Genomic DNA, 23,307 nt, shown 5'->3' with positions numbered 1-23,307 from the left:
GTTTTTACTCAAACATCAAGGCCTTTCTTGACTACCTTATTCACCATTAGCACCCTTCCCTCCATCTCCCCAACTTCCTCTCCCTGCAACACTCCTGATCCCCCGTTATGGCATTATTTCTCTCCCTTTTTTACCCCTTAGCATGTCATTTATCTCACTAATTCTTTGTTATTATTAATTTCTTGTTTACTCCTACTATAATGTAAAAATTTGCCCAGGGAATAATGCTTGAGTTTTCTCCATCGCCAGACTCTCTAGCACCTAGAATAGTGCCTGATAGATTCCAGATAAATATTTGTTGAAGTGATTAACTGGTTATTTCATATTTCTCTTTTGGTGGCCTGTCTTTACCCACCTTCAGGCATCTTAGAGTTTTCCTTAAAGATGTGTGGAGATATTTCATACATTAAGAATAACCAATTACTTATAAAATTTGTTACCGATATTTTCTGTTTGTTTACCGTTGAATTCAGTTGTATATTTTTCACGTTTCTGTTGGGTCAAATGTGTTAGTTTCTGTAATTACTGTTCTCCGTTAGCCAACAAAGCCGTAGCATTCTCATGCAGAGCATCAGGCCATGTTCTGTGCTCCCGTTCTCCCCTCCCCGCAGGCATCAACAGGAAGCTCGTGTACTCCCTCACCAGCTCAGCCGACGGCTTCTTCTCCATTGACGGCTCTTCTGGCATCATCGTCCTGGAGCAGCCACTGGACCGAGAACAGCAGTCCTCCTACAACATCAGCGTGCAGGCCGCCGACCAGAGCCCAGGACGGGCCCTGTCCTCTCTTGCCACCGTCACCATCACTGTCCTGGACATTAATGACAACCCGCCTGTGTTTGAGAGGAGGGACTACCTGGTGACAGTGCCTGAGGACACCTCCCCTGGCACCCAGGTCCTTGCTGTCTTTGCCACCAGCAAAGATATCGGCACAAATGCTGAGATTACATACCTCATCCGGTCCGGGAATGAGCAAGGGAAATTTAGAATCAACCCAAAGACAGGTGGGTAAACAGCACCCTTCTTAGAATTCAAGCTTCAGTATATCCTGCTTCTCTTACCTCTCCAGTGCCCTCCTGGGTGGGCTCTTTGCCTCCTCCTGCCTCCCTCGTAATAGAAACAAGTCTCAGAGCAGGGCCTGCATGCAGCCCCCAGGGTGCCTGTGACACTCTGCGGCTCACGATGCCCCTGCTTCATTGTAAGTCCCAAGCTGTGGACTCCTTCCCCAAATCCTGGCCCCCCAGGCTGGCTCCCAGATTTCTCACAGGCAGGCTTGGGGGTGGTAATATGGTTCCTAGGTGAGGAGAGGAAGTAGTATTTGCATACTGAGCACAAAAGGGTTTGTTTGTTTTTCTCTTTCCTGCTGTTTGTTTGTTTGCTTGTTTTTTCTTGGATAATATGTTTCTGTGTTTGGAAGTGCCCCTGGAGATGAGCAACCACTTGCCACTGTCCACACGCACACTCCGGCTGCCACTGTCTGGTCACGCAGCAAGGCAGACATTGGAACGTGGTCTGCACGGGACCTGCAGGCTTCTCAGCCTGGCACCCCTGTCAGCTGGACCTGGCACCGCATACAGTTTCCATCAGTCCTGGTGGGAATGGTGTTGTTTCTTCTCAGGACACCCTGTTCATATGCTAGGGTGTGACATCCAACACCTGGGGAAAAGAGATCTAGGAAGAAACCAGGAGAACAAAAAGAGGAACCCTAGGCCTTTCTCTTCGTCAGGGAGTATTAGGGGCACTGTTAGGGGCCAGTTTCAAGATGGTAATTCAGAAAACAAGTTTGGATGTTCTTTGAGATGTAAACATATTCACCCTTGTATTCTCATAGTGTTTCTAATAATATTTTCAAAGCACTTTCCGTGGCTATTCTCATTGGTTTAGCTAATCTCCTATGAATAGACAAAGCAGCCCTAGTGTTCAGATGAGAAAGCTGAGACTCTAGCACCTCCCGGCCACTGGGCATGATTCCCTCATCACTCAAGGATGCATTTGCTGAGCAAGGGGGCCAGTGAGGTTCGCTCCCCTTTGCATAGTCCAGTTAACACCCAAGAAAGCTACTATAATCAGCAATGTTTATTTAACCTTGTGAGTACGCCAGGTTCTGAATTTAATCATTAGTTATTTCTCACATTCTCCATATGAGAACAGCTTCAGAGAGGTTAAATGATTTCCCCAATGTCCACTGTGAGTAAGCGGGAGATCCAGGATGTGAACTCGGATCTTCTCACTCTACAGTACACGCTCTAACCTCTATTCAACACTGCTACGCTGGGGGGTAGGGGGTTGGGAGGGTGGCAAAAAACAAGGGAGACATCCTCTCTGCCCTTAAGTTTAGGAAGGTAGAAATATTGACAGAGGAATTGTATTAGCAGCTTCTCCCAGCAGTAACTCTGTTTATTAAGGTCATTATGTCAAATTAAAATGTATGGGGAATTTCCTCATTTAAATATGGGTTAGTCTTAGGCTGTGTAGTTATGGCCATTGTGTATGAACACCATGGGGAAATGATTAAGTACTGTTTAAATCTGGCACTGGATAACGAGACTGGGATGCAAAATAAAGCACTAAGGGTGGTGATTGCTAAGAAAACTTAATTATGGGGAGAAAGAGGCTCTTGTTATAGGTATGAGTTCTGTTTCTCACCTAAGTAGAAAGGCAGCCTTAACAGCTAGAAAAGTTGCCTGTTTGGAAATTTGAATGGATGTGATAGAGTCCCGTTGGTCCAATGATAATTTTCCAAGTGGGAGACAGGTACATGCACTTGAGAACCACTCGTAGGCAGCACAATGACCAGCGGCCAAGTGCGGAATGCAGGATTGGGAGGTGGATGGGAGGGAAATAGCTCACAGAGCGCCTCCGCAGGGTGGCACCCAGCCAGCTGCCTTCACCTGTTCTGCTTGCTTCATTTAAATAACTGCAGCCTGGGCGTTGTCTCTGTTCTGGAGTTGTGGACCGTATACTCACATTTCCTATTTGGCCACTGATTCCCAGGTATTTCCTTTTCCATTATGTCATTATACCTTGAGACTTCTGACACCTTTGCCCAATTTGGGTCATAACAGTTTCGAATAAGCACATTATAATTTGGCAAGACACCTTAGTGGCTAATTCAATTAAGTCTGCTGACAGAGGGTGGTGTCATACAACCTGTCTTGCCAATGGGTTTCAGCCCCGGGCAAGTTCACTATGGATTCAATGTGACCAAAGAAATGACAGTAGAACATTCTTGGGGTGAAAGGGTTATACCCAACTTTATTTCCACTGTGGCAGGTCAATCACTCAGTTTGTGATTGTGGCAGAATCCCATTCACTCAGAGCGAGTCTGCACACAGCAAGCCAGTCTCTGCCTCTGGGCCCCTCTTCCCCCACAGCTGTCCTTTGGGCCTCTGTCCTCAGTGCTGCCACCACCTCAGCCCCTGCTCTGCTCTTCTGCAGTCTTGCAGCCATGCCACCGTGTCGCCCAGAGCACTGGATGGAGCTCTTTATATAGAGTCAATAACAACACATTGCCCACACGTGTGTAGTGAGCTAACCAACCAGGGCCAGATGAGAATCCTGGCCACAGGAACCTTCACTTATTCCACAAACTGCATCCATACAGCAAGGCTCATTCTCAAGTCTGTCTGAGGAATCACCAAGAGACACTCATTGGGAATACTCGTCCCTGCCCCTACTTCCTAGTTACATATGGGTGAGTAATGCCCGGGAAGTTCAGGAACTATTGCAGAGACAGATAGACTTAATTTCTTCAGTGTTATGTCTGAAGGATAGCCATGTTTTAACTGACAGCAGTAATCACACACCTGGGATGCTTTTAGCAGGGTATTTAATAAACTGCCTGAATATCTAAAATTACCGGCTGGAGATGGTGTTACAGATGTTATCATGATTATGGAACTGCTGACCAGTGATTTTTTCCAACATATCTAAAGCTCTCCATTTTTCCTCAAAGGGGGTATTTCTGTCTCTGAAGTCCTGGACTATGAACTATGCAAAAAGTTTTACCTGGTGGTGGAAGCCAAAGATGGGGGCACCCCAGCTCTCAGTGCTGTGACCACTGTCAGCATCAACCTCACAGATGTGAATGACAACCCCCCGAAGTTCAGCCAAGATGTCTACAGTGCTGTTATAAGTGAGGACGCATTGGTCGGAGACTCTGTTATTTCGGTAGGTGCCAGTGGGAGGTTCAGATGTGTAGGATTAATAATCCTCAACAGGGTGACAAAGTGAGCAAGGTCTATCTGGAATTCTCTCCTTTCAGAGTCCTTTTGTGCCCAGGAGCTCTAGTTAGGCACCAGTCCTTCAACTTCTTCTCCAGCTTGCATATTCAAAAGGGTCTGATAATTCATTTATATCAAGCTGTAAGTGACCAATAATGAATCACTTTTCTCCCAAGACTGTATGTTCTTCGAGAAAATAAAACAGGTAATGGAGTGAATTTCTAATAAGAGCTCCTACTAGTTTGTGATCTTAAATGATAAGTTATTTTGTGGTTAAGGGTAGAATAAAATCCTTCCCCAACCCCTTGTGTGTGCACATGCATGCACACGCTCACACATACACAGAGTGAGGCAACTATGGAAACAGGCTTAAGATTGATTGACCACTCTTAGAGAAGCTCTTTCTGGAAGATTTTTTCCCAATACAAGCCATGCACTAGGAGAATACAGGTTCTCTAAGAATTAATTATTACGTTTTGGAAACTCAGTTCCAGCCTTACCATCCTCACCATTCCTAGGTTGGGCAGGTCCCTTCCGGCCACCCTGTTCTCCGGCCCCTGTAGCACCAGGTGGTAGGTGTGCCTTCTGTACATATCAAAGGCAGACTAGCTTTGCATAGTGGCAGCATCGTAGCCAATGAGGTTTATCTGAGGTGCAATTATTGCTAATTGAAAACATCAAAGGCAGACTTCCCTCTGTCCTTCCTGGATGTTATGAAAATGTTTTCATACATATCAATCCCAACATCACCAATGGGGCAGTGTGTTTGCCATGAGGGGAAGGAAATTTTCTTGGTCTCCTTAATGTGGAAACGCACAGGTTTAACGAACGCCCGGCTCAGTGGCAGAGACCCGTGTTCTGCAGAATTGGGAAAGGATCATAAGGCATCCCTGTCACTAAGTGTTGGCTCAGTCCTTACTGGCTCAAGGCCTGGAAAATATCAGGCCTAATCAGCATCAGGCTGTAGGCAGGTAAAAATTAGCACAAGTGAAACAGCAGCCCCATCGGTGGCACTTTCCTCCTTGAGCTGAACCATCCTCCCTTCCAGGGGACATGACCACTGACCTTGGCGACCATAGCACCTGAGGGAATGTCAGAGCTCTGCCCATTTGCACAGACCTGGGGCACTGTGAGTAACCCTTTTCTCTGTCTCATGTCATGCTTTTCCTTTGTTTTGCTGTGTCCCGGGAAGCTAATAGCAGAAGATGCAGACAGCCAGCCCAACGGACAGATTCATTTTTCCATTGTGAATGGAGATCGGGACAACGAATTTGCTGTGGATCCTGTCTTGGGACTTGTGAAGGTTAAGAAGAAATTAGACCGGGAACGGGTAAGCTAGTTTAAGCCAGCCCCCTTCCCATCCACACCCATGCCTTCACTGGAATCAGGCACAGGTGCCATGAGTGTAGAACAGTCTCTACCTGAAATAACGAGAGTAACCAGGAATGGGCTAAAATGCAGCACAGTGTATTTGGATTAGACTTTTGAAAGAATTGAAAGAATTCTCTGCCAAGAGATGCTTACAGTTCTTAGTTATGGATGTTTGGGAAAAAAAGCAAATATGTGTCTTCTAGATGTTTTGAATTTTGGTTCTTCCTAGAGCAAAAAGGCAAAAAAAAAAATGCCTTCAGCATTAGGATCCGGTGGTCCTGGTTTCATAAGCAGCTGTTGCTATAGGTGAGCAGATACAAAAGGATCACCTGAAGGGATCTAAGTCAGAAAGAATGATCCAGAAAATTCCCCTGTTCAAGGTTAAACTAAGTTACTAAACATTGTCTTTTTGACCAAAAACATGTGTCTTCAAAGTGGAATTAGATATGGGAGAAGATGTCACTGTGGTGGTGCTGAAAAGCTGGAGGAGCTCCCTGGGTGATACGTCCCCTACCTCCTGAAGTATCAGAACTGATCAATAAGGCAGATGGACGGGGACAGCACTTAGTTTGGAACAAAGGCCGAGAGTTGCGGGTCTAACCAGGGGCAGTTGTGCCTCCCAGGGGACATCTGGCCGTGTTTGGAGACATTGGTGGGGGTTGCCATGAATGGGTAGGAGGTGGGTGGTACTGGTTTCTGGTGGGTAGAAACCAGGGCTGATTCTGACGATTCTACAGTGCACAGAGCAGCTCCCCAACAAAGGATCATGCTGACCCCACATGAGTGCCTAGGTTGAGAGACCCTGGTCTAGAGGACCAAAGTGAAGCTGGTGGGTCTTCAGCAAAGTACAACAGAGCCTTCAGCAACTCTGTGCACACATCGGGAAGGAGGTGCTGCATTTCTTTACTGTCTGCCCTTCGTGCTCTGGCAGGTGTCTGGATACTCCCTGCTGGTCCAGGCAGCAGACAGTGGCATTCCCACGATGTCATCAACTGCCACTGTCAACATTGATATTTCTGATGTGAATGACAACAGCCCACTCTTTACACCTGCTAACTACACCGCTGTGATTCAGGTGAGCAAACCCAGCCTGACAGACACTTGTCCTGACGAACTCAGCCGTCTTCCTGTGCTGTGGTTTACTCCTTGTGGTGTGTTACCGTTTTTACCTAATATCAACTCATCCCATCATAGGGTTGGTAAGAAAAGAGCCTGATTCTTCTACTGCAACTGATTAATAAACGTTGGTAAGTGCTCTCACTGGTTGGGGTCTTTGAGGGGTCAGGTGCTTTACATACACCATCTGCCCCTGGCACACCCCCGTGATTTGGGGTGGTGGGTCAGCCCCCATTGGACAGTGAAGGAGCTAAGGACCGGAGGATTGGGTGCTCACCCAAGGTCATGCAGCTGGCAAGTGGCAGAGGCAAGACTTGAACTCGGGTCTGTCTTCTGCAGCAGCTCTTCTCTTTCCACAGTGACAGGCTGCCCATAAGCCACTCTGCTATTCTGGCAGGGGAGGGAGACAGATGCAAACCATCCCATCTGTCAAAGGGAGACTGGGCATCGGAATAGAGCTGCTACTCTTTGAAATCAGTCTTCCATAGGCAGTTTGTCTAGCTCGTTAAATGCCCCTGCTCTTTAAAATGCACCAGCAGGATGGAGTAACTTACTGCTGTACTCTGCTATCAGAGAGAACGACTCTTTTTCCCCTCTATTTTTTTATTCAAAGGAGAGTTCATGAGCACGGTAGGAGGCACCACCAAGCTACCTCCTCTTCCCAGTATTTCTAGAAGCTGGAAGCCCAACCTCAGGAGAATTGGGGAATCCAGCCCAGGAATACCGTCAGTGTGGAGTACTTAGAGGGGACAGGGATTGATATACATGTCCTCGGGGGGCAGGAGGATCACACATATTCTAGAGAATTAATTGCTCTTGCCTGATCCAGTTTAGCCTCAGAATCACATCCCGTGGGTTCCCAGGGCTTTGCGGGTAGAAGGTAAGGTAAGAGTGAGCCAGGTCTTGAGGGGCCCCTAAGGAATGATTTGCAAGACTTTTGAGTCTGGCCATCCGTAGCCGGCTCCCACCTCACCGCTGAGCTGTCCAGCGGTCAGACTGAGAGGCGGTCACACAGCAAGCGGCTCTCTGCTTCATTCCTGCCCCTTTGTCAGCGAAATCCAATGCCTTCACTGGGGGTATTTTGGTTTTCCGCTCCCCTGTGAGGCTTCCTCCAGCAGCTGTGCATTCTTCTCGCTCTGCTGCTTCCACAGAGCTTCACCCGGGGGCTGCGCCTTCCTCCGTTTCTCTCAGATGGCTCTTCTCCAGATGTCACCCACAGTGGCGCTCTGGCTCTCACCACCTCTGTGTGCTCGTCCCAAAACAAAACAGGCTTTGCCGACTCAACGTTCGGTTTTATGACACACATCGATCAGCTAGACAGGCTGTTTTCACATGCACAGCAGGAAGTCAGCGTGAAAGAGCCAAGAACCCCAGCCCGTGAGCGTGACCCTAGCGCCCCTCGGCAGCTCCAGCGCCTACCCGTGTTATTGTCCACCTTTCTTTCTCAGACGGTGACCCCTAGGGCGCACATTCTCTCTCCGTCTCTCTCTCTCTCTCTCTCTTTCTCTCTCTCTTCTGGGAGGGAAATGGCCTGTATAGGAGTGAACAAACAAATCAATAAATCTTCCGTTTTGTGTGGTGCTGAGTATGCTGTCAGTGTGAAATAGTAAATCTTCACCGGGCTGAGGAGATTCCAAGACAGATTCCTGAGTGAGACGGTGTCTAATTCTTGGTGGCCGGAAGGCCTCTTGAGAGAAGGATCAAAAGGAGAGGGCTTTGAGGTCCTTTTCTCTTTCTCCTTCAAAAAGTGTCCCTCCTTTTTCCCAACACATGGTTTTCATAAGACTAATTCCAGCGCATAAAACTAGCAAGCCTGCCCCATGCATGGCTTGCCTTCAGTCGGCAGTGTAGCACTGTCTTCATCTCTGTCACCCAAACTCACTTCATCCTGAGTCGATGTCATCAGGAGACCTGAACTAATGAGACCGACTTCAGGCCCAGGCTGTTGTGACGCTGAAGTCCAAACCGCGCGGGGCGGGGAAACCAGAGCCTGCGCTACAGAGGAATTCAAGTTGGCGTTTCCACCGTGAGGAGAACCTCCGTCCCAGGAGGGAGTGGCGGAGAGCCTTTGCGTTGCCATTCTGGGGAAAATGCAGAGAGGTTCTGGGAACGAACACTTGCTTAATAACATCAGGGTGTCCAAAAACACTCAGGAAGTGAAGGATGTCCTTTCTCTTCATTCTCAAGTTGGGAAATACCTTATCCCCTTCTCTTCTCCTTAAGAAACATGGCAAAACTGTTCAGGGAGGGTGGGGGAGTAAAGCTCCATTCTCCACCTGGCATAAGCCTGTGTATATTTATGGGGAAGGTGCCAGGATGCCCCCCCAAAAAAGTTTGATGTTGTGATGTTGTGTCACAGTGTTGGGCCTCAGCACAAGTGTGTTGGGACAAGTGTGAGAAAGTGCCTTCCCATCCCAATAGGTTGGTGTTTTCTTGGCCCGAAAGGATTTCCAGGATAGCCACAGAGACCGGTGAGCATCCTGTACCCCCAAAGCTGCTCAGGTGGATGCAGGACATTTCCAGCCCATCAAAGACAAGGTGGAGCTGGCACCATCCATGGAAGCCACAGATGCCTTCCAAGCGAAGTCCTCGTGTGCTTCCCCTGTGCTTACTGGCTCACAGGGCAGTTGTGGGGTGGCAGCCAAGCATTTTTTCAGAAGACAAGATAATATCCCAGGGAGTCCTCTCTGCAAGAAGCCCTGTCTTCTAGCACAGCACCCTCAGCCAGTAATGATGGGTTTTTTTAATGTTAACAGAGGTGTAATTTTATCTTCCTTTTCAATATACTCTTTTATGCAGGAAAATAAGCCAGTCGGCACCAGCATTTTGCAGCTGGTGGTGACAGACAGAGACTCCTTTCACAACGGGCCTCCCTTCTCGTTCTCTATCTTGTCGGGAAATGAAGAGGAGGAGTTCCTCTTGGACTCTCATGGGATCCTGCGGTCAGCCGTGGTCTTCCAGCACACGGGCTCCCCGGAATACGTGCTGTGTGTCCAGGTACGGCCTTGTTCCCTGCCCGCCTCTGGCCAGCTTTCTCCTCTGCTTGTTTCTGGGCCCGTTGGTTGGTTTTTCTTTGTGGGGCAAGTCAACATAATTCATGAGCATGCAGAAATATTCCTCTTTTAATCTCAAATTCAATTTCACACCAATAAAAGCGGTCTCCTTGTGTGAAATTGAACAGGAAGGAAAGGAAGCATCATTGTTCAGAAGGGACATTTCCTTTAGGGCTGTGCAGGGGCAGACAGTCCCTGGGCCTAAATCTGCATTCTAAAAACTCCCGGGATTCTAATGGACCCACAGAGACAATCACTGATCAAAGCGACCTGTCTTTGTCCTACTGGGACTGAGTCATAACACAGCCTCGGCTTTGGTCGAGGGCTCTGCTTAGTAAGCTTTCCCGGTGAGGCAGGAGGGGACCAAGCACCCAGATGGCAGTGGCTTCTCAAGATTTCTGCTACCTCCAGGTCAGAGGCCTGTGTAAAATGAAATGGCTCAAAGTGGCAGGAATGGAAAGGGTGTGGGTAGGAGCAGGAAATGAGAGCATGCCAGAAAGTTCCCTGAGGGCACCTGAAATCATTATTAATGGTGGCTATAGCAAGAATAGGAATTCTTTATAATTGTATGGCATTCAATTGTGTACATCATATCTTTTGGTAAGTTATGGCTTGCCCTGCTCCATGAAATCTCACAAACTAAATGACTTTTGGCCCAGAGCATGTCGACAGATGCTTCCGTTCACCTACTCCCCCTTGTGTCATGCAAGTGGTTTTACACCACAGTACAGGGGAATCTCCTACCAGGGCAAGGAGGGGTTTCCAGTGCTCGCTCACAGAAGCCAGGACGGTGCTTTGCATGCCCGAGGCTTCACCTGTGAGAGAACAGACTTCACATTGCAGACTTTGGAAACACCAGAGAGAGCTTTCCCCTCCTAGTCCCTTACATTAAACTACCACCGAGCGCTGAGTTTCTGCCTTCACCGGGACCCTGTCGGGGCAGTTACGCATCCTTTGGCCTTGCCCGATCCTCTATCTCCCTGTACTCATGTTACACGAGCCTCCCAGGTAACTCGTCTGGCTTCAGCGTTACTCTTTTCTGCCGCCTCCCTTACCCCTTCCAGATTAATCATCCCCGTTGATTATGTCAGTCCCCTAAAATAGAGGTCAGCAAACTACCGTCCCTGGACCACATCCTGCCCTCAGCCTGTGTTTATGAATAAAGCTTAATTGGAACACAGCCTTCCCCATACAGATACATATGCCCTGTGGCAGCTTCCATGCTGAAACCACTGGTGAGTAGTTTATAGACATCATATAACCCCCAAAGCCTAAACTATTTCTTATCTAGCCTTTTACGGAAAAGGTATAAGCTAAGCTAAAAGCCCTGCCCTAAGGTAAAACCATTTGTGGCTCCCCAGTGCTTGAAAACTTGAGGCCTGCAGGCTGAATTCCGGCCCCAGACTCTTTCAGATTTGGATTTAGGTCTGCCTAATTTCTTCTTGAGCAGACTCGTCTCTTCAGTCTTTTTCAGGCCACAGGCCCACTCGTCTGTCACCTTACATTCAGTGGCTTTATGCCTTCCCCTCATCTTTCTGGCCTTTGACATTTGAACAGGCAACCTCTGGCCTATAGAGTCCAAACTCTTACCTTCCTTTGAAATATTCCATGGTTTGACTTCAAATTCAACCTCGCCTGTCCATCAAATAAAGCATGTGGTGACGGTAATCATAGAAGTAGCCAGCACTCACATTAACTTTCACATAGTACTTCTGTGGATCAGGCCTCTGTTAAGCACTTTGCAACCACCTCGGCTCTCAATCCTCACAATATAAGAATCCTGTGAGGTAAAACCACTGTTTTACTCATTATTAAAGATACAAACTGGAAGCTCAGAGAAGTTAAGTAATTTATTCATGGCCAGACATATAGTGAGTGGCAGAGCCAGGACTGGAAATCAGGGCTGTGTGAGGCCTGAGCCCCTGCTTTTACCTGCCTTCCAAGGACACATCTGTCCAGATCCCACCTGGCCTGCAGTGTAGCCCCACATCTTCAAACACCTGCCCCGGGGGACCCAGCCCATGGGAGTCTGCCCTTTTCTGAAGCCCTACAATATTGTGCATGGCAGGTACTGAGTAAAAATCTGTTGTCAATGGTGGCTCTGTCAATTCTTATATAAATAAGGAAAACAGAAAGGTTTTTCCTAGACTACCTGTTTTTCCCTTTGGTGTACCATTTTTTACTCTAAATCTTAATATCACGTAATTCCCAGTTAAAGAATGTTATTTCTTAAATGTGTTGAAAGTTGCTCTCCGGTCCAGTCAAAAGGAAGGGGTCTGAAAAGAACAAAGATTTCTCTTCCAAGTGGACATGTTACTTTCTGAGGGTCCCCTGTGGCTTCTGTCCAAAATTAAAGCCAGGCCAGCCTGCTGTGGGTACGTTGGATCTCCTAGCACCCTCTATCCGCCTTCCCTATTCACCCCCAAAGGCTTTATTGTGTTGACACATTTTATTGTCCATAACAGAGTGTATACATGGGGACTGGAGATGATAAATCACTCTTCTAACTTAAATGCACATCTTCAGCATTTTGCAGAATAATGGCAGGGGATAGAGGAAGAAGCAAATGTGATTAAAGGAACAGATGTCTTCTATCTGAGTTTTGTTCTTTTTTTTTTAAATATTAAGATTTTTTCTTAGTTCTTGCCTTTCCCCAACTTGGCTGTTGTAGGCAAAAGACTCAGGCAAACCTCAGCAGGTTTCTCACTCCTACATTCGTGTGAGGGTCATCGAGGAAAGTATCCACAAGCCCACAGCCATTCCCCTGGAAATTTTCATTGTTACCATGGAGGATGACTTTCCTGGTGGGGTCATTGGGAAGATCCATGCCACAGATCAAGACATGTATGATGTGCTCACGTTTGCCCTGAAATCAGAGCAGAAGAGCTTGTTTAAAGTCAACAGTCACGATGGGAAAATCATCGCCCTGGGAGGCCTGGACAGTGGCAAGTACATCCTGAATGTGTCTGTGAGTGACGGCCGCTTCCAGGTGCCCATTGATGTGGTTGTGCACGTAGAGCAGCTGGTGCACGAGATGCTGCAGAACACAGTCACCATCCGCTTTGAGAACGTGTCCCCCGAGGACTTCGTGGGGCTGCACATGCATGGGTTCCGGCGCACCCTGCGGGCTGCCGTCCTCACCCAGAAGCAGGACAACCTGCACATCATCAGCATCCAGCCTGTCACGGGCACCAACCAGTTGGACATGCTGTTTGCTGTGGAGATGCACAGCAGTGAGTTCTACAAGCCAGCCTACCTGATCCAGAAGCTGTCCAATGCCAGGAGACACCTGGAGAACGTCATGCGCATCTCTGCCATCCTGGAGAAGAACTGCTCAGGGCTGGACTGTCAGGAGCAGCACTGTGAGCAGGGCTTGTCGCTGGATTCCCACGCACTCATGACCTACAGCACGGCTCGCATCAGCTTTGTGTGCCCGCGTTTCTACAGGAACGTGCGCTGCACATGTAACGGTGAGTGCAGTTTAGAGTTCCTTCCCACCTCCAGAGGTGTGAGTACCCTGGGCTTCTGTTCCCATAAGCATGCTTTGCTGCATTCACTCATTCAACAAAGTAGTCACTGACCACCTACTGTGTGCCCAGTCATTGCTCCCAGCTACAGGGGTCAACAGGCAAGCTCAGCCCCTACTCCCGTAAAACTTAGAGCTTACCAAGCAGCCCAGATATACACACAGATCAGCAGGGCCCATGTTAAGTACTGTTAGGGGAAATACAAAGTCCTGTGGGAGGCCCCGATCAGAGGGAAGGTTTCCTGCAGGATGTATCTCTAGGTTGACAGAAAACATAAGTAGGAATTAGGAGTGTGAAGACAGGTAGGGAAGGGAGAACCTTCTGGGTAGAGGGGCAGCTTGTAGGAGGAAGGCTTAAGGGCAAGAAAGAAGCCTACACTGGGAGGATTGAAAGAGATTTCTGAAGCTGGAAAGAGCAAAGGAGTGACACTGCATGTGAGCAGGCCCAGTGATCACACAAGGGCTGTCAGCTAAGATGAAAATTCTAGAAATTACCCCGAGGCAGTGGGAACCATTGGCTGATTTGAAGTGAAGAAGGGATGGGGTCGGATCTGTCACAAAGGGCATGCTGGCTGCAGAGGGGAATGGATTAGATGGGGCCAGGCCAGAGGCCAGGAAACAAGTTAGTGAGTTGTTGTAGGGAGTAAGAGCAGTTAGATTTGCTTCAGTGAAAAACGGGCCAGATGTACAGGAGCACAGACTAGAGGTGGGTTCAGCCCTTGAAGTGGCAGAGATGGAGTGGTTCCTGCCTGTTGATGTAACTGGAGTCACTGAACCTTGACCTTCCCTGGTCAGAAGCCATAGCTACACAGAGCCATGTGCCCAGAGTGGTCAGCAAAAAGCATGGCTCTCTCCCTCTTTTCCTCTCTCTGACATGGGGGGACATAAATTCAATGCCCTCTTCTAAGAAAATTGCACCCAGAGTTTTTCTAGCCAGCACGAACTTGGCCCAGAGGATTGTGGCCAGAAGAGAGGCCATTTGTTGAACATTCCTTTCATTAACTGGGGACAGACAGAGCCTCTGGCCTCATCCCTTGTAGAAAGTTCTTGGTTGCAATTTGAAAAATAAGCTCATCAGAGGAAGGCCCAGAGATCCCAACCCCCTCCACACTTGGACAGCCTCCAAGCAGCCTGGGAGAGTGCCAGCCACTCACTCTGCAGTACTCAGTGAATTCTGCTGGTGTTTTCATCAGGTAGATACAGGGATGTCTGACCTTTTGGATATATAAATTAGCTCCAAAGTAACTCAAAGCATACATACTAGGTGAGATGCATTTCTGGAAAATGCTACCAACATGCAGGATTTATGAATGCCAGCTGTCCCGACTTTACCTAGTTTCCCTTTGTAGGCAAGCTGATTTATACACCAAAACTGTGCTAGGGCCTTCATGCAGCGATTCACAGCAGGGTTCAAAAGAAGTTCGTGACAGGAGGTTCACGACAGGACAGGGCAGACCCTGCAGGAGAAACTAAACCAGCTAATTAGTTCTGTGCTCTGAGAACTCAATTTATTCCAGCAAAAATCTGTGGCACCAGCAATCTCCAAGATACTGAAGATTGGAAATATAGCCCCTGCCCTTAGGAGCTGGCTGTGGTGAGGTCAGCTTGCAAGTACCTGTTTGCAGTAATGCTGTTATAATAAATGCTAGGTCGTAGAAAGGACAGAGTCGATGCTGTGGCCAGAGAAAAGCCTTCTGTGACATTTGTAAACCAGAGACCCCACTACATGCTGGGTCTTGAGGGATGAGTAGGAGTTCATCAAGAATAGCCAGAGGAAAACAAATGTGGCAGAATTTCTTTAGAAGAGGAATTTGAGGGTGATTTTTGTTGGAGAGAGGGGAGCTTACTCCACATTTTGCATGAAACCAGTGAGTTTCAAGGTGGTGTCTTTGCAAGGACACCTGTTCTCTAGCCCCTGTGGGTCCTTCTCCAAGTAAACCCAGAATGCTGGAAGGTTTTGTCAGTTGGCCCCCGAGGCAATGCATAAGGTTTGAAAAGTATTTCCTCAACCAGGCTTTGTGCAGATTCAGGCCCACCACGTAGCTTCTTACTTTCAAGTCACTCTTATAATTAAGCCGTAATATGGAAACTGGGTTTGAATGGTCAAAGGACCTGCAGAGTTCATCTGGCCCTATCCTGTCTTCAGCAGGTGAGGCAGGATAATCTTCATTTTGTACATGGGGCAGCTCCGTGCCTTGCCCAGGGCCATGCAGCCGTGAGAGTGGCCTGCTGACTCCGTAAAGGCTCCTTGGGCTCCTATTGCTTTATACACCTTAAGGGCAGAAAGTCGTCTTCATTTTTGTGAGCCATAATCTCAGTGCTATGTGCTATGTAAGATGACTCAACTAACGCCTTTTTTTCCCAACAGACTGATTACCAGCCACCCAATACCATCTCCGAGGGTATCTCAGACCTCAAAAGTTAGGGAAACTAACACTTGGAGAGGTCACTTGACTTGCTCAAAGTCACCAAGCGAAGCAGATGGCTGAGCCAGGATTCACACCTGGCCATTTTAGCCACTGTAACCTACTACCACTGCACTAGTTTGGAAGGAATTTGAAAGTCACCTGTTTGCTGTATTCCTGGAACAGTAATTCAGCCAAGGTTTGCACACCAGTGCCAGGTGCTCACAACCTCACAAGACGGACCTGAGATGATCTTTTCCCTTGCACTGCATCAGAACTCACCCAGTTCTGTCCTTTAGAGCCACACAGTATCCAGGCTGATTTCTCCCAGACGATCTGCCCTACAGAGAGCAAAAGATAGTTGTTATGACTCCTTGAATCCTCTTTTCTTAGAAAAAGAGCAGACGTTCCTTTGCTCCCTGGCTATAAACAAATAGGATCTACAAAGAGTTGTAGGTGGTATAGTTGGGGCATAATGGAGGGAGTCCTCAGGCCTCCTTGGAGTAGTCCAGCAAAGGCACTGGAAGCAATGAAGCTGGTCCCATTGCATCATCACCAGGTGTGAAATGCACTGTAAGCAGAGCCAGCAGTGAGGAGAAAGGCCCTGAGGCTTGGGGCACCCTTGCATTGCTCATTGACTCCAAGGCCAGGGCAGGGTGCTGGAGATACTGTAGGAAGTGAGGCTGACGTGCTTCCTATCCTGTTGGAATGTGAACAACAAGATGCTCAGTAGGACTGGGTGGTAGGGAGGGAGGCAGGACTGTAGGACAGGTAAACAGAGCCTGTGTGTGATAGGCAGCCATGGTAATGCATTTCTCATAAGCACGATAAATAAAATGGTGATGGCTTCTGTGAAGTAGGGTGACACTTCAAACTTAGCCTTGAGTTTTTTACAAAGAGAAAAATAGGAGATTGGGTTTACACTTGGGCTGGGGTTTAAGCCAACCATCCCAGTGGTTTCAGATAACCTCCAGTGTTGTCTCTGAATCTTAACCAGGTTCCCCCTTCAAACTGGGAAGTTTCCATTTTTCACTCCTAACAGCTGTGTCTCTGCAAATCTCTCATCTCCAGTATGCAAGCCCCAAAGTGCCAGGAGAGGTTTGGAGGTGGCACCAGCTTCTCAGCATGTGGATATTCCTGTATATATTCCACTCATGCCCAACTGCCCCAGAGAGGGTACCTTGAATGAAACTGTGCTCAGCCTTTAGCAAAATCAATAGAAAATATGGCTGAGCCCAGCAAACCCCACTGCAGGTGACTCTGTGCTTTTGGCAGAACCACAGGAAACCACTTCAAAGCCAGGAGACCTTAAGAGAATATGTTTTAAAACTTCATGCATGCAGGCCAGTAATTAAGAGGGATGGTTATTGACTTCCATGACCTTTGCCAAAATGTGGCATCTTGGTTAAGTGTGTGAATTCAGGAGGTAGTATGTGTACCATTCATTACGGGATTTGCAGTACCAAGAGGTGGAGTCAGCTCAAAGTGGCCGCAATAATAACCACAGCTACATTCTGATGAATTAGCTAACGGCATGGACTTAATCCAGGGGGCTGTGGGGATGCTGGGGAGATGAGGAGAGGAGTCATCAGTATGGAAGCAAGACCCTTCTACAACCTCAAGAAGATCACCTTTCCCCTCCCTACAGTTTCCGAAGCTCTGAAGCTTCTGCTCAAGTGAATTGCATGCCATCAGCTCCATGGAAAGTGACCTACATGTCCACCTGAGCAAAGCTCCAGAAGGTGGAAAACCTCTTCAAGAATAGCCACACTGCATGCACATGTCTCTGGCAGAGAGGCTATACAGAAAGAACACTTCCACCCGAGGCAAGGTGGTGAAGGGGCAGCACGTGGCCTGGGACGCTGATTAACACAAAGCTCCTGGCCTTATCTTATACATGGTATAAGATATTTCATATCATCTATCAATTTACAAATCATGATTTTGACCCAAAAAGGACAAGGCAACAAGAAAAAGATGGCACTTGAGTTCAGGTTTCTGCCATGTTTCTGAGTCAAGCTCATGTCTCCCATTTGGAGACCTTGTAGTAATTAGTTTTTGCTGTTAAGTTTTGTTCTGTACAAGTTACTTTCACACGTATTAGCCCATTTAATGATCATAACTCTGTGAAGAATCCTTGTCTTCATTTTTCAGAAAAGGAAATCAAGACCCAGAGAAGTCAAGTGACTTGTTCAGAGCCACACAGTAAATAAGTGGCATGCCTAAGGCCCACAGCCAAGTCTGCTATTTATCGGCAGCATCCTTTCCTGTTATACTCCCCCAGCTTCCTGAGGGGACCCAGGAATGGGGAAAGAGCTTTCTCTGCCTGCTTTCTGTTCCAAGAATTGCTAAAAACATCTGATCTTTCTGTCCAGCCCTGACATACAACAGATTGCATCAGTTGGTTTGCTACTGCAGGGCCCCTCTCCCTTCATGCTCACTCTGGCACCAAATGGATGGAGGCCTGGAGATGCAGAACATGTGGGTCTGGAGCCCCCACCCCCCAAGCTGTCATTGATGGCAACACAAGTTAATTAAATCTGGGTTATTTAATGATAGTTGCTAAGATAAACTTCCTCCCAGAAGCCAATGGGAGCTGACTTGGTTGGCTCTTAACTGGTGAGCCGATGAGGTACTTTCTGCCACCAGAGAGAGGGTCTTTAAGACACTAAACAATAGTAGGTGTATATACTTGCTAAAAAGGGGATGGTGCAGACACATGATTTCTAAAAACAACTTAACCCCTCAGCACCCATTCAAAGCATACTGGATTTTGTGTTGCTAGAGTTCACAGCTTTGGTTGGAAGGAGGGTTGTTATTATCAGGAGAGTGTCCCCCGGACCAAGACCTGGGCACATCTGAGGTTGAGGGGCACATGACATGGCTGAGGGCTGGTGCACAAAGGTTGAGTCCCTCTGACAATATGTAATTCAGGAAGCGCCTATGCTCTTAGAGTGATAGAGAGGAAAGAACAACAGTATTGCTGAGGAAGCGTATTTCATTCTGGAAAACTGTTTTCAGTGACTGAAAGAAAGTCTTTCTCTACTTGGAACGGACTGCATTTGGTGCACACACTCACATCTGTCCCCAGCTAAGGAGAACGCTACATTTATACTCACCTCCAGACGCTAATCTGCCTTCATATTTCCTTGAGCCACAAGAGAGCAGAACGTGAGCAGAGTGAACAGACAGCCTCGGCTGGAGCCTGACTGTTTATGGGTCTCTCCCGCCCAGGGCTGGGACTCCAAGAGGAGAGGCCCTGGAGGATTTTTAAAGCATCAAGAGACAGATGGCTCACCAAGAACTGTCCCCCTTTGCCTTAAGAAATCCTATTAAGGAGAAAAAGAAAGAAAAATAACCTATTAAAGTCAATGGCTGTTAGAATGATTAGCAATATACATTATTATGCCTATCTCATATTGATATTATTAATTTTGAAATTCATGTATTTTAATATTTATATTAATATATATTTTATATTTCCTCCAGATGGAGTCTTCATTATGGGTATTGGATCTAACATAACCCAGTAATTTAGTGGATTTAATTATATGGCTTCTATGGTTATGACTTAAGGAAATAAGAAATGGAGATGTGGCTTTAAACTCCAGTGGCTGGTCTAAGTGGCTTTAACCCAACATAAGAGACGTGGGTGTTAAAGAAGTGAGAAGCCCACCAAGGCAGGGCTGATGATGAAAGATGAGGTCAAAACATGCAAATAAAAGAGAGAAGTATTAAATTGCTGTGTTATTCTGAAATGCAATGTTCAGCTTTTATTTTATATACACTTACAAGGTGTTTTTTTTTTTTTTACATGTTACTATAATTCCTACAGGAGAAAATAACTTTACTGTCATGGGGCCTGAAATTATCTAGCCATCTTCTCTCCATTGAAACAGTGGCTTTTAAACTAGATTTTTGATAATGCAAGTTTTCTTAGCCAGGTAGCCATTGCATCAGAGCAGAAAATACTATGAATTAAGTATATATAGCTGTATCTCAGAAAGAGAAATTTATGGAAAGGATTATCATTAGGCTGGCTGACATAGAGACATGGAAAAAACATGCCCATGGAATGGAAAGTATCATTTCCTAAATACAGAAATCACTCTTTCTGTGTCTAATTGGAAAGCAATGCCCAGGTAATGCAGAGTTACATCCCTTTGAGGGGATGCATTTTGTGATTCACTGATGCACTCTGCCACGTGGCTGAGATTAGCACTGGGGTCAGTTTGCATTTTTGAGCATATACTAACTTGACCACAGTTAGGAGCAACCGAGAAGTGCGCAGGCCATCAGAAACTGAAACGAAGCCACTCATGCAGACAGCAGAGTCAGATGGTAGAGTCATGAGCTTCCCGTGAATAAACAGTAACACGTGCATGCTGCTAAGCCACTGGCTGTGGTAGGTTCTTTTCCATGAAACACAGTTGCTTGTTACTCAGAGGATCTCATGCTTTAAGCCTGAGTTTAAAATGCTCTCTCCCTTTGAGAGGACGTCTGACATTCTCCCAGGAAACAATTGTTCCTTCTCTGGCACACACGTTACACCATTACGCACACTGTTTCACTCTGGTACACTATTGCACTCACATATCTCTAGCAAAGCAGTTACCTTATTGTATTATACCTTATTGTGTTTGCCTGTAGTTTCCCTGGAAGGGTAGGGGGGAGACGTGGGATCATTTCCTTTCATCTTTATATGCTCAGGCCTGTCACCTCAATGGACCTAAAAATTATTTGTTGAATGAATGGACCAAAAGTTACTTAAAAACTGGTCATCAAAAGCCTCTTGAAACAGATCATAAGGTGGCTGAACAGTTGTTTGAAGTTCCAAAAATACTGATAAATACATGGCAAGAATAAGAATTTCTTGGGACAAAAATAGGAAGATATGTTTGGGACACTTAGGTCTTTTTGCACCATTTCTAGAGGTCATTCCAAATTTTTAGTTACAAATCCTTTCATCTTCTAAGACTTTGCCAGCAGGATCAGTGCTAAAAGAGTGCCTTTCCTGGCTGAGCTCTAAACCAGAGGGAAATGGGGTTCAGGAATTCTGAATTTGCTGGTCCTACTCACATTGCTCCCAAGGACTGCAGTTCTTAAAATGTTTATATGCAGTTAGCATTAAATGTCTGCTTTATCCTAGACAAAGAAATGACTGTGTAATGGGACAATATGCTTAATGAGGAGGAAAGAGCATGGAAAGATCTTCTAAGGAAAGAGGTTGCTGATTGTCTGGCATGTTCCTGGTTCACAGAGATGAGGTGACCCTTTAGGCCACTGCTAACCCAGCCCTGGGTCTCCTTTTCTGTAGTCCTGTTACCGCTCAAACTCTTGCCAGGTTGAAAGTGGCCTAATTACATTTGAACTGTCCATGACCTTGGGAAAGTGCCCTGCCATCCGGGGTCCCGTACTTGTCCTCGCCATAGTTCTGAGATAACTCCCTTGGGTCCTGAACTCGGCCTTCTTCAGTGAATCTGCTTTCCAGGATTTCCTTTCTGAGGGATTGACCTCACCTCTAACTATGCTGTGAAAGGAAGCCTTCCTTTGCTAAGGATAACTGGACTATTTCTGATAGGCGGCGGGGCACACCTATAGCTCATCAGTACAACAGCAGGGAGCAGAAGGGATTAGGAAATAATGTGAGTTCTGCTTGCACAATTTAGACTGACTCACACTGTCCTTCAGAAAAGGCTTCCCCCCACCCCTCTGAAAACAACAGTTAACATCTTCTGAAGTTTACCTCTAAGTTTTTCAGGGCTGAGATGGGTGTAGAAATCAAAGCTCAAGTGGTACATTTCAGTGGCCACCAATATGCAGAAACCTCAGAGCCCATGTAATGTGATCTGGTTTTAGCTGAAGTTGGCCCATTCACAACCTCAGCATATTTTAGCCTCAAAGGAGGAGCTCCATTCACTCTTTGTACCTGACCTACTTCAGTCTGGCAGTGAGCTTTTGAAATGCAAGGGTGCTGGATGGGCACCCACACCAAGTGAAGCCCATTCAGACACTCCTGATTCTAGGCACCCTCTTTGTCTCACAGCTCAGAGCCTGTAGAGCCCAGTTCTGGAACCATTTTTGTGAATCCTGGAATGTAAGGCGATACCCTGTGTACTGATCATGCGTGTCTCCCTTTGTCACAGGAGGACTGTGCCCAGGGTCCAACGATCCTTGCATGGAGAAGCCGTGTCCAGGGGACATGCAGTGTGTCGGTTATGAAGCCAGCAGGAGACCGTTTCTCTGCCAGTGTCCACCAGGGAAGCTCGGAGAGTGCTCAGGTGCAGAGTGGGGTGGAATGACAAGGGTTTAAGTCCCTATTCCTGAAGCACGTGCCCTTGAGTAAATGACCCTGCCCCAGCCCTTCCAGAAGACATTTCTGTCTGCATGCAACATTTTCCTTCAAAACACACCATAGCGACCCTCAAATGTACTTGGGATGTATTACAGCTGCTGTCTGTGCTAAGAAAATACACAATGATGGTGGACTCCTTATACAATGGGGAGACCATAGCGTGTGTTTTCATTTGTGTTGCATGGATATTAGGGCTGAAATTATAGACAGTAGAAGGCTGTCATTTCAACAGAGAAGTCAGAGTATCTGTGGCCTTGCCTTTGATGTCTGGAGGGCTGCACGAGCCCATAGCCACAAAACAGAGGTCAGCGGAATGGAAGGTAAAGCTAAGCCAGTGCAGTTGACCTTCTATAGGTAAGACCAGCCCAGAGCCCAAAGGAAGCCAACTCCCCACTGGAAATGTATAACAAACTGCATTGCATGCTCCCAACAGGGGAAGTGTTCCCCCTCTGTTTCTTAAAGAAAGAAAAAAAATGAGTATTTGTGCTATTTCAATCCAAATAATCCTCCTCTTCTGACCTTCACTCAGTTTCAGTACCTCGTTTGATTCACGTATTCTCTACCACTTCTTTCCTCTATAAAGAGTATTGTTCATTTTTGGTACCAATAGAACCCTCTTTTTGGTGTACCAGACAGTTCTGGTATCAATTTTGGAATCCAAGAAAGATTTATTGAATGATGATTATCAAAGTCATTATGGCGGGAATAAAAAATAATTGTGCCTAATATGTGCAAGACAACTGCTAAGCATTGGGCTCTAGAAATACAGTGTTTGCAAAGAGAAGCTGTGTTCTTAAACATGGAAGCCCGCGCTCCCTCGTAGTTGATTTCAAGAACAGAGCAGCCTGTGAAGTGAAGGGATCACCAGCATACTTGCCTTTCAAGTAATCTGAAGCTTAGATTTAAAAGATACTTATGCTGCTCCACCCCAACACACCAGTTGTGCACACAGAAGGTGGGTATGTAGGGTGACCAGAGAGCCGAATTTCTTCACAATGTCTCTTTCTGTCCATCTCCCTTCTCCTTCCAATCTAGAAAACTTTTGATTGTCCGTGGTTATCACCCATTTGTTACATTTCCACACTTTCCACGTATCACCCTAGCAAGACAGCTTTTCAGCCATTACTTTGCTTGTTAAAACATAAAGTTGGAGGCACTAAAAAAAGAGGATGAACTCAGAATTGGGGGATGTGGGTAGGACTGAACCTTCTAGAAAGAGAGAGCTTGAAATCAGTGTTCCAAAGGTAGAGCTGTGACTGTC

General features: G+C 46.8%; 1 protein-coding gene and 1 pseudogene across 4 annotated transcripts in view; both read left to right on the top strand.

The window, feature by feature from the left end:
* FAT3 (FAT atypical cadherin 3) overlaps positions 1-23,307 on the top strand; it is a 603,349-nt gene that overhangs the window by 542,734 nt on the left and 37,308 nt on the right. For all 4 annotated transcript variants that reach the window (XM_036923269.2, XM_036923272.2, XM_036923270.2 and 1 more), the window contains 7 exons: positions 612-1,001; positions 3,953-4,167; positions 5,413-5,550; positions 6,523-6,666; positions 9,507-9,704; positions 12,432-13,230; positions 21,838-21,972. In XM_036923269.2, the coding sequence (XP_036779164.2) occupies positions 612-1,001; positions 3,953-4,167; positions 5,413-5,550; positions 6,523-6,666; positions 9,507-9,704; positions 12,432-13,230; positions 21,838-21,972 (2,019 nt within the window). The remainder of the gene's footprint in view (positions 1-611; positions 1,002-3,952; positions 4,168-5,412; positions 5,551-6,522; positions 6,667-9,506; positions 9,705-12,431; positions 13,231-21,837; positions 21,973-23,307) is intronic.
* LOC118931152 (U4 spliceosomal RNA) lies at positions 4,828-4,952 on the top strand (annotated as a pseudogene).

The sequence above is a fragment of the Manis pentadactyla genome, chromosome 9 (genome assembly GCF_030020395.1).
Source record: "Manis pentadactyla isolate mManPen7 chromosome 9, mManPen7.hap1, whole genome shotgun sequence".
Classification (NCBI taxonomy): domain Eukaryota; kingdom Metazoa; phylum Chordata; class Mammalia; order Pholidota; family Manidae; genus Manis; species Manis pentadactyla.
This window is presented reverse-complemented; position numbering and strand designations above follow the sequence as displayed.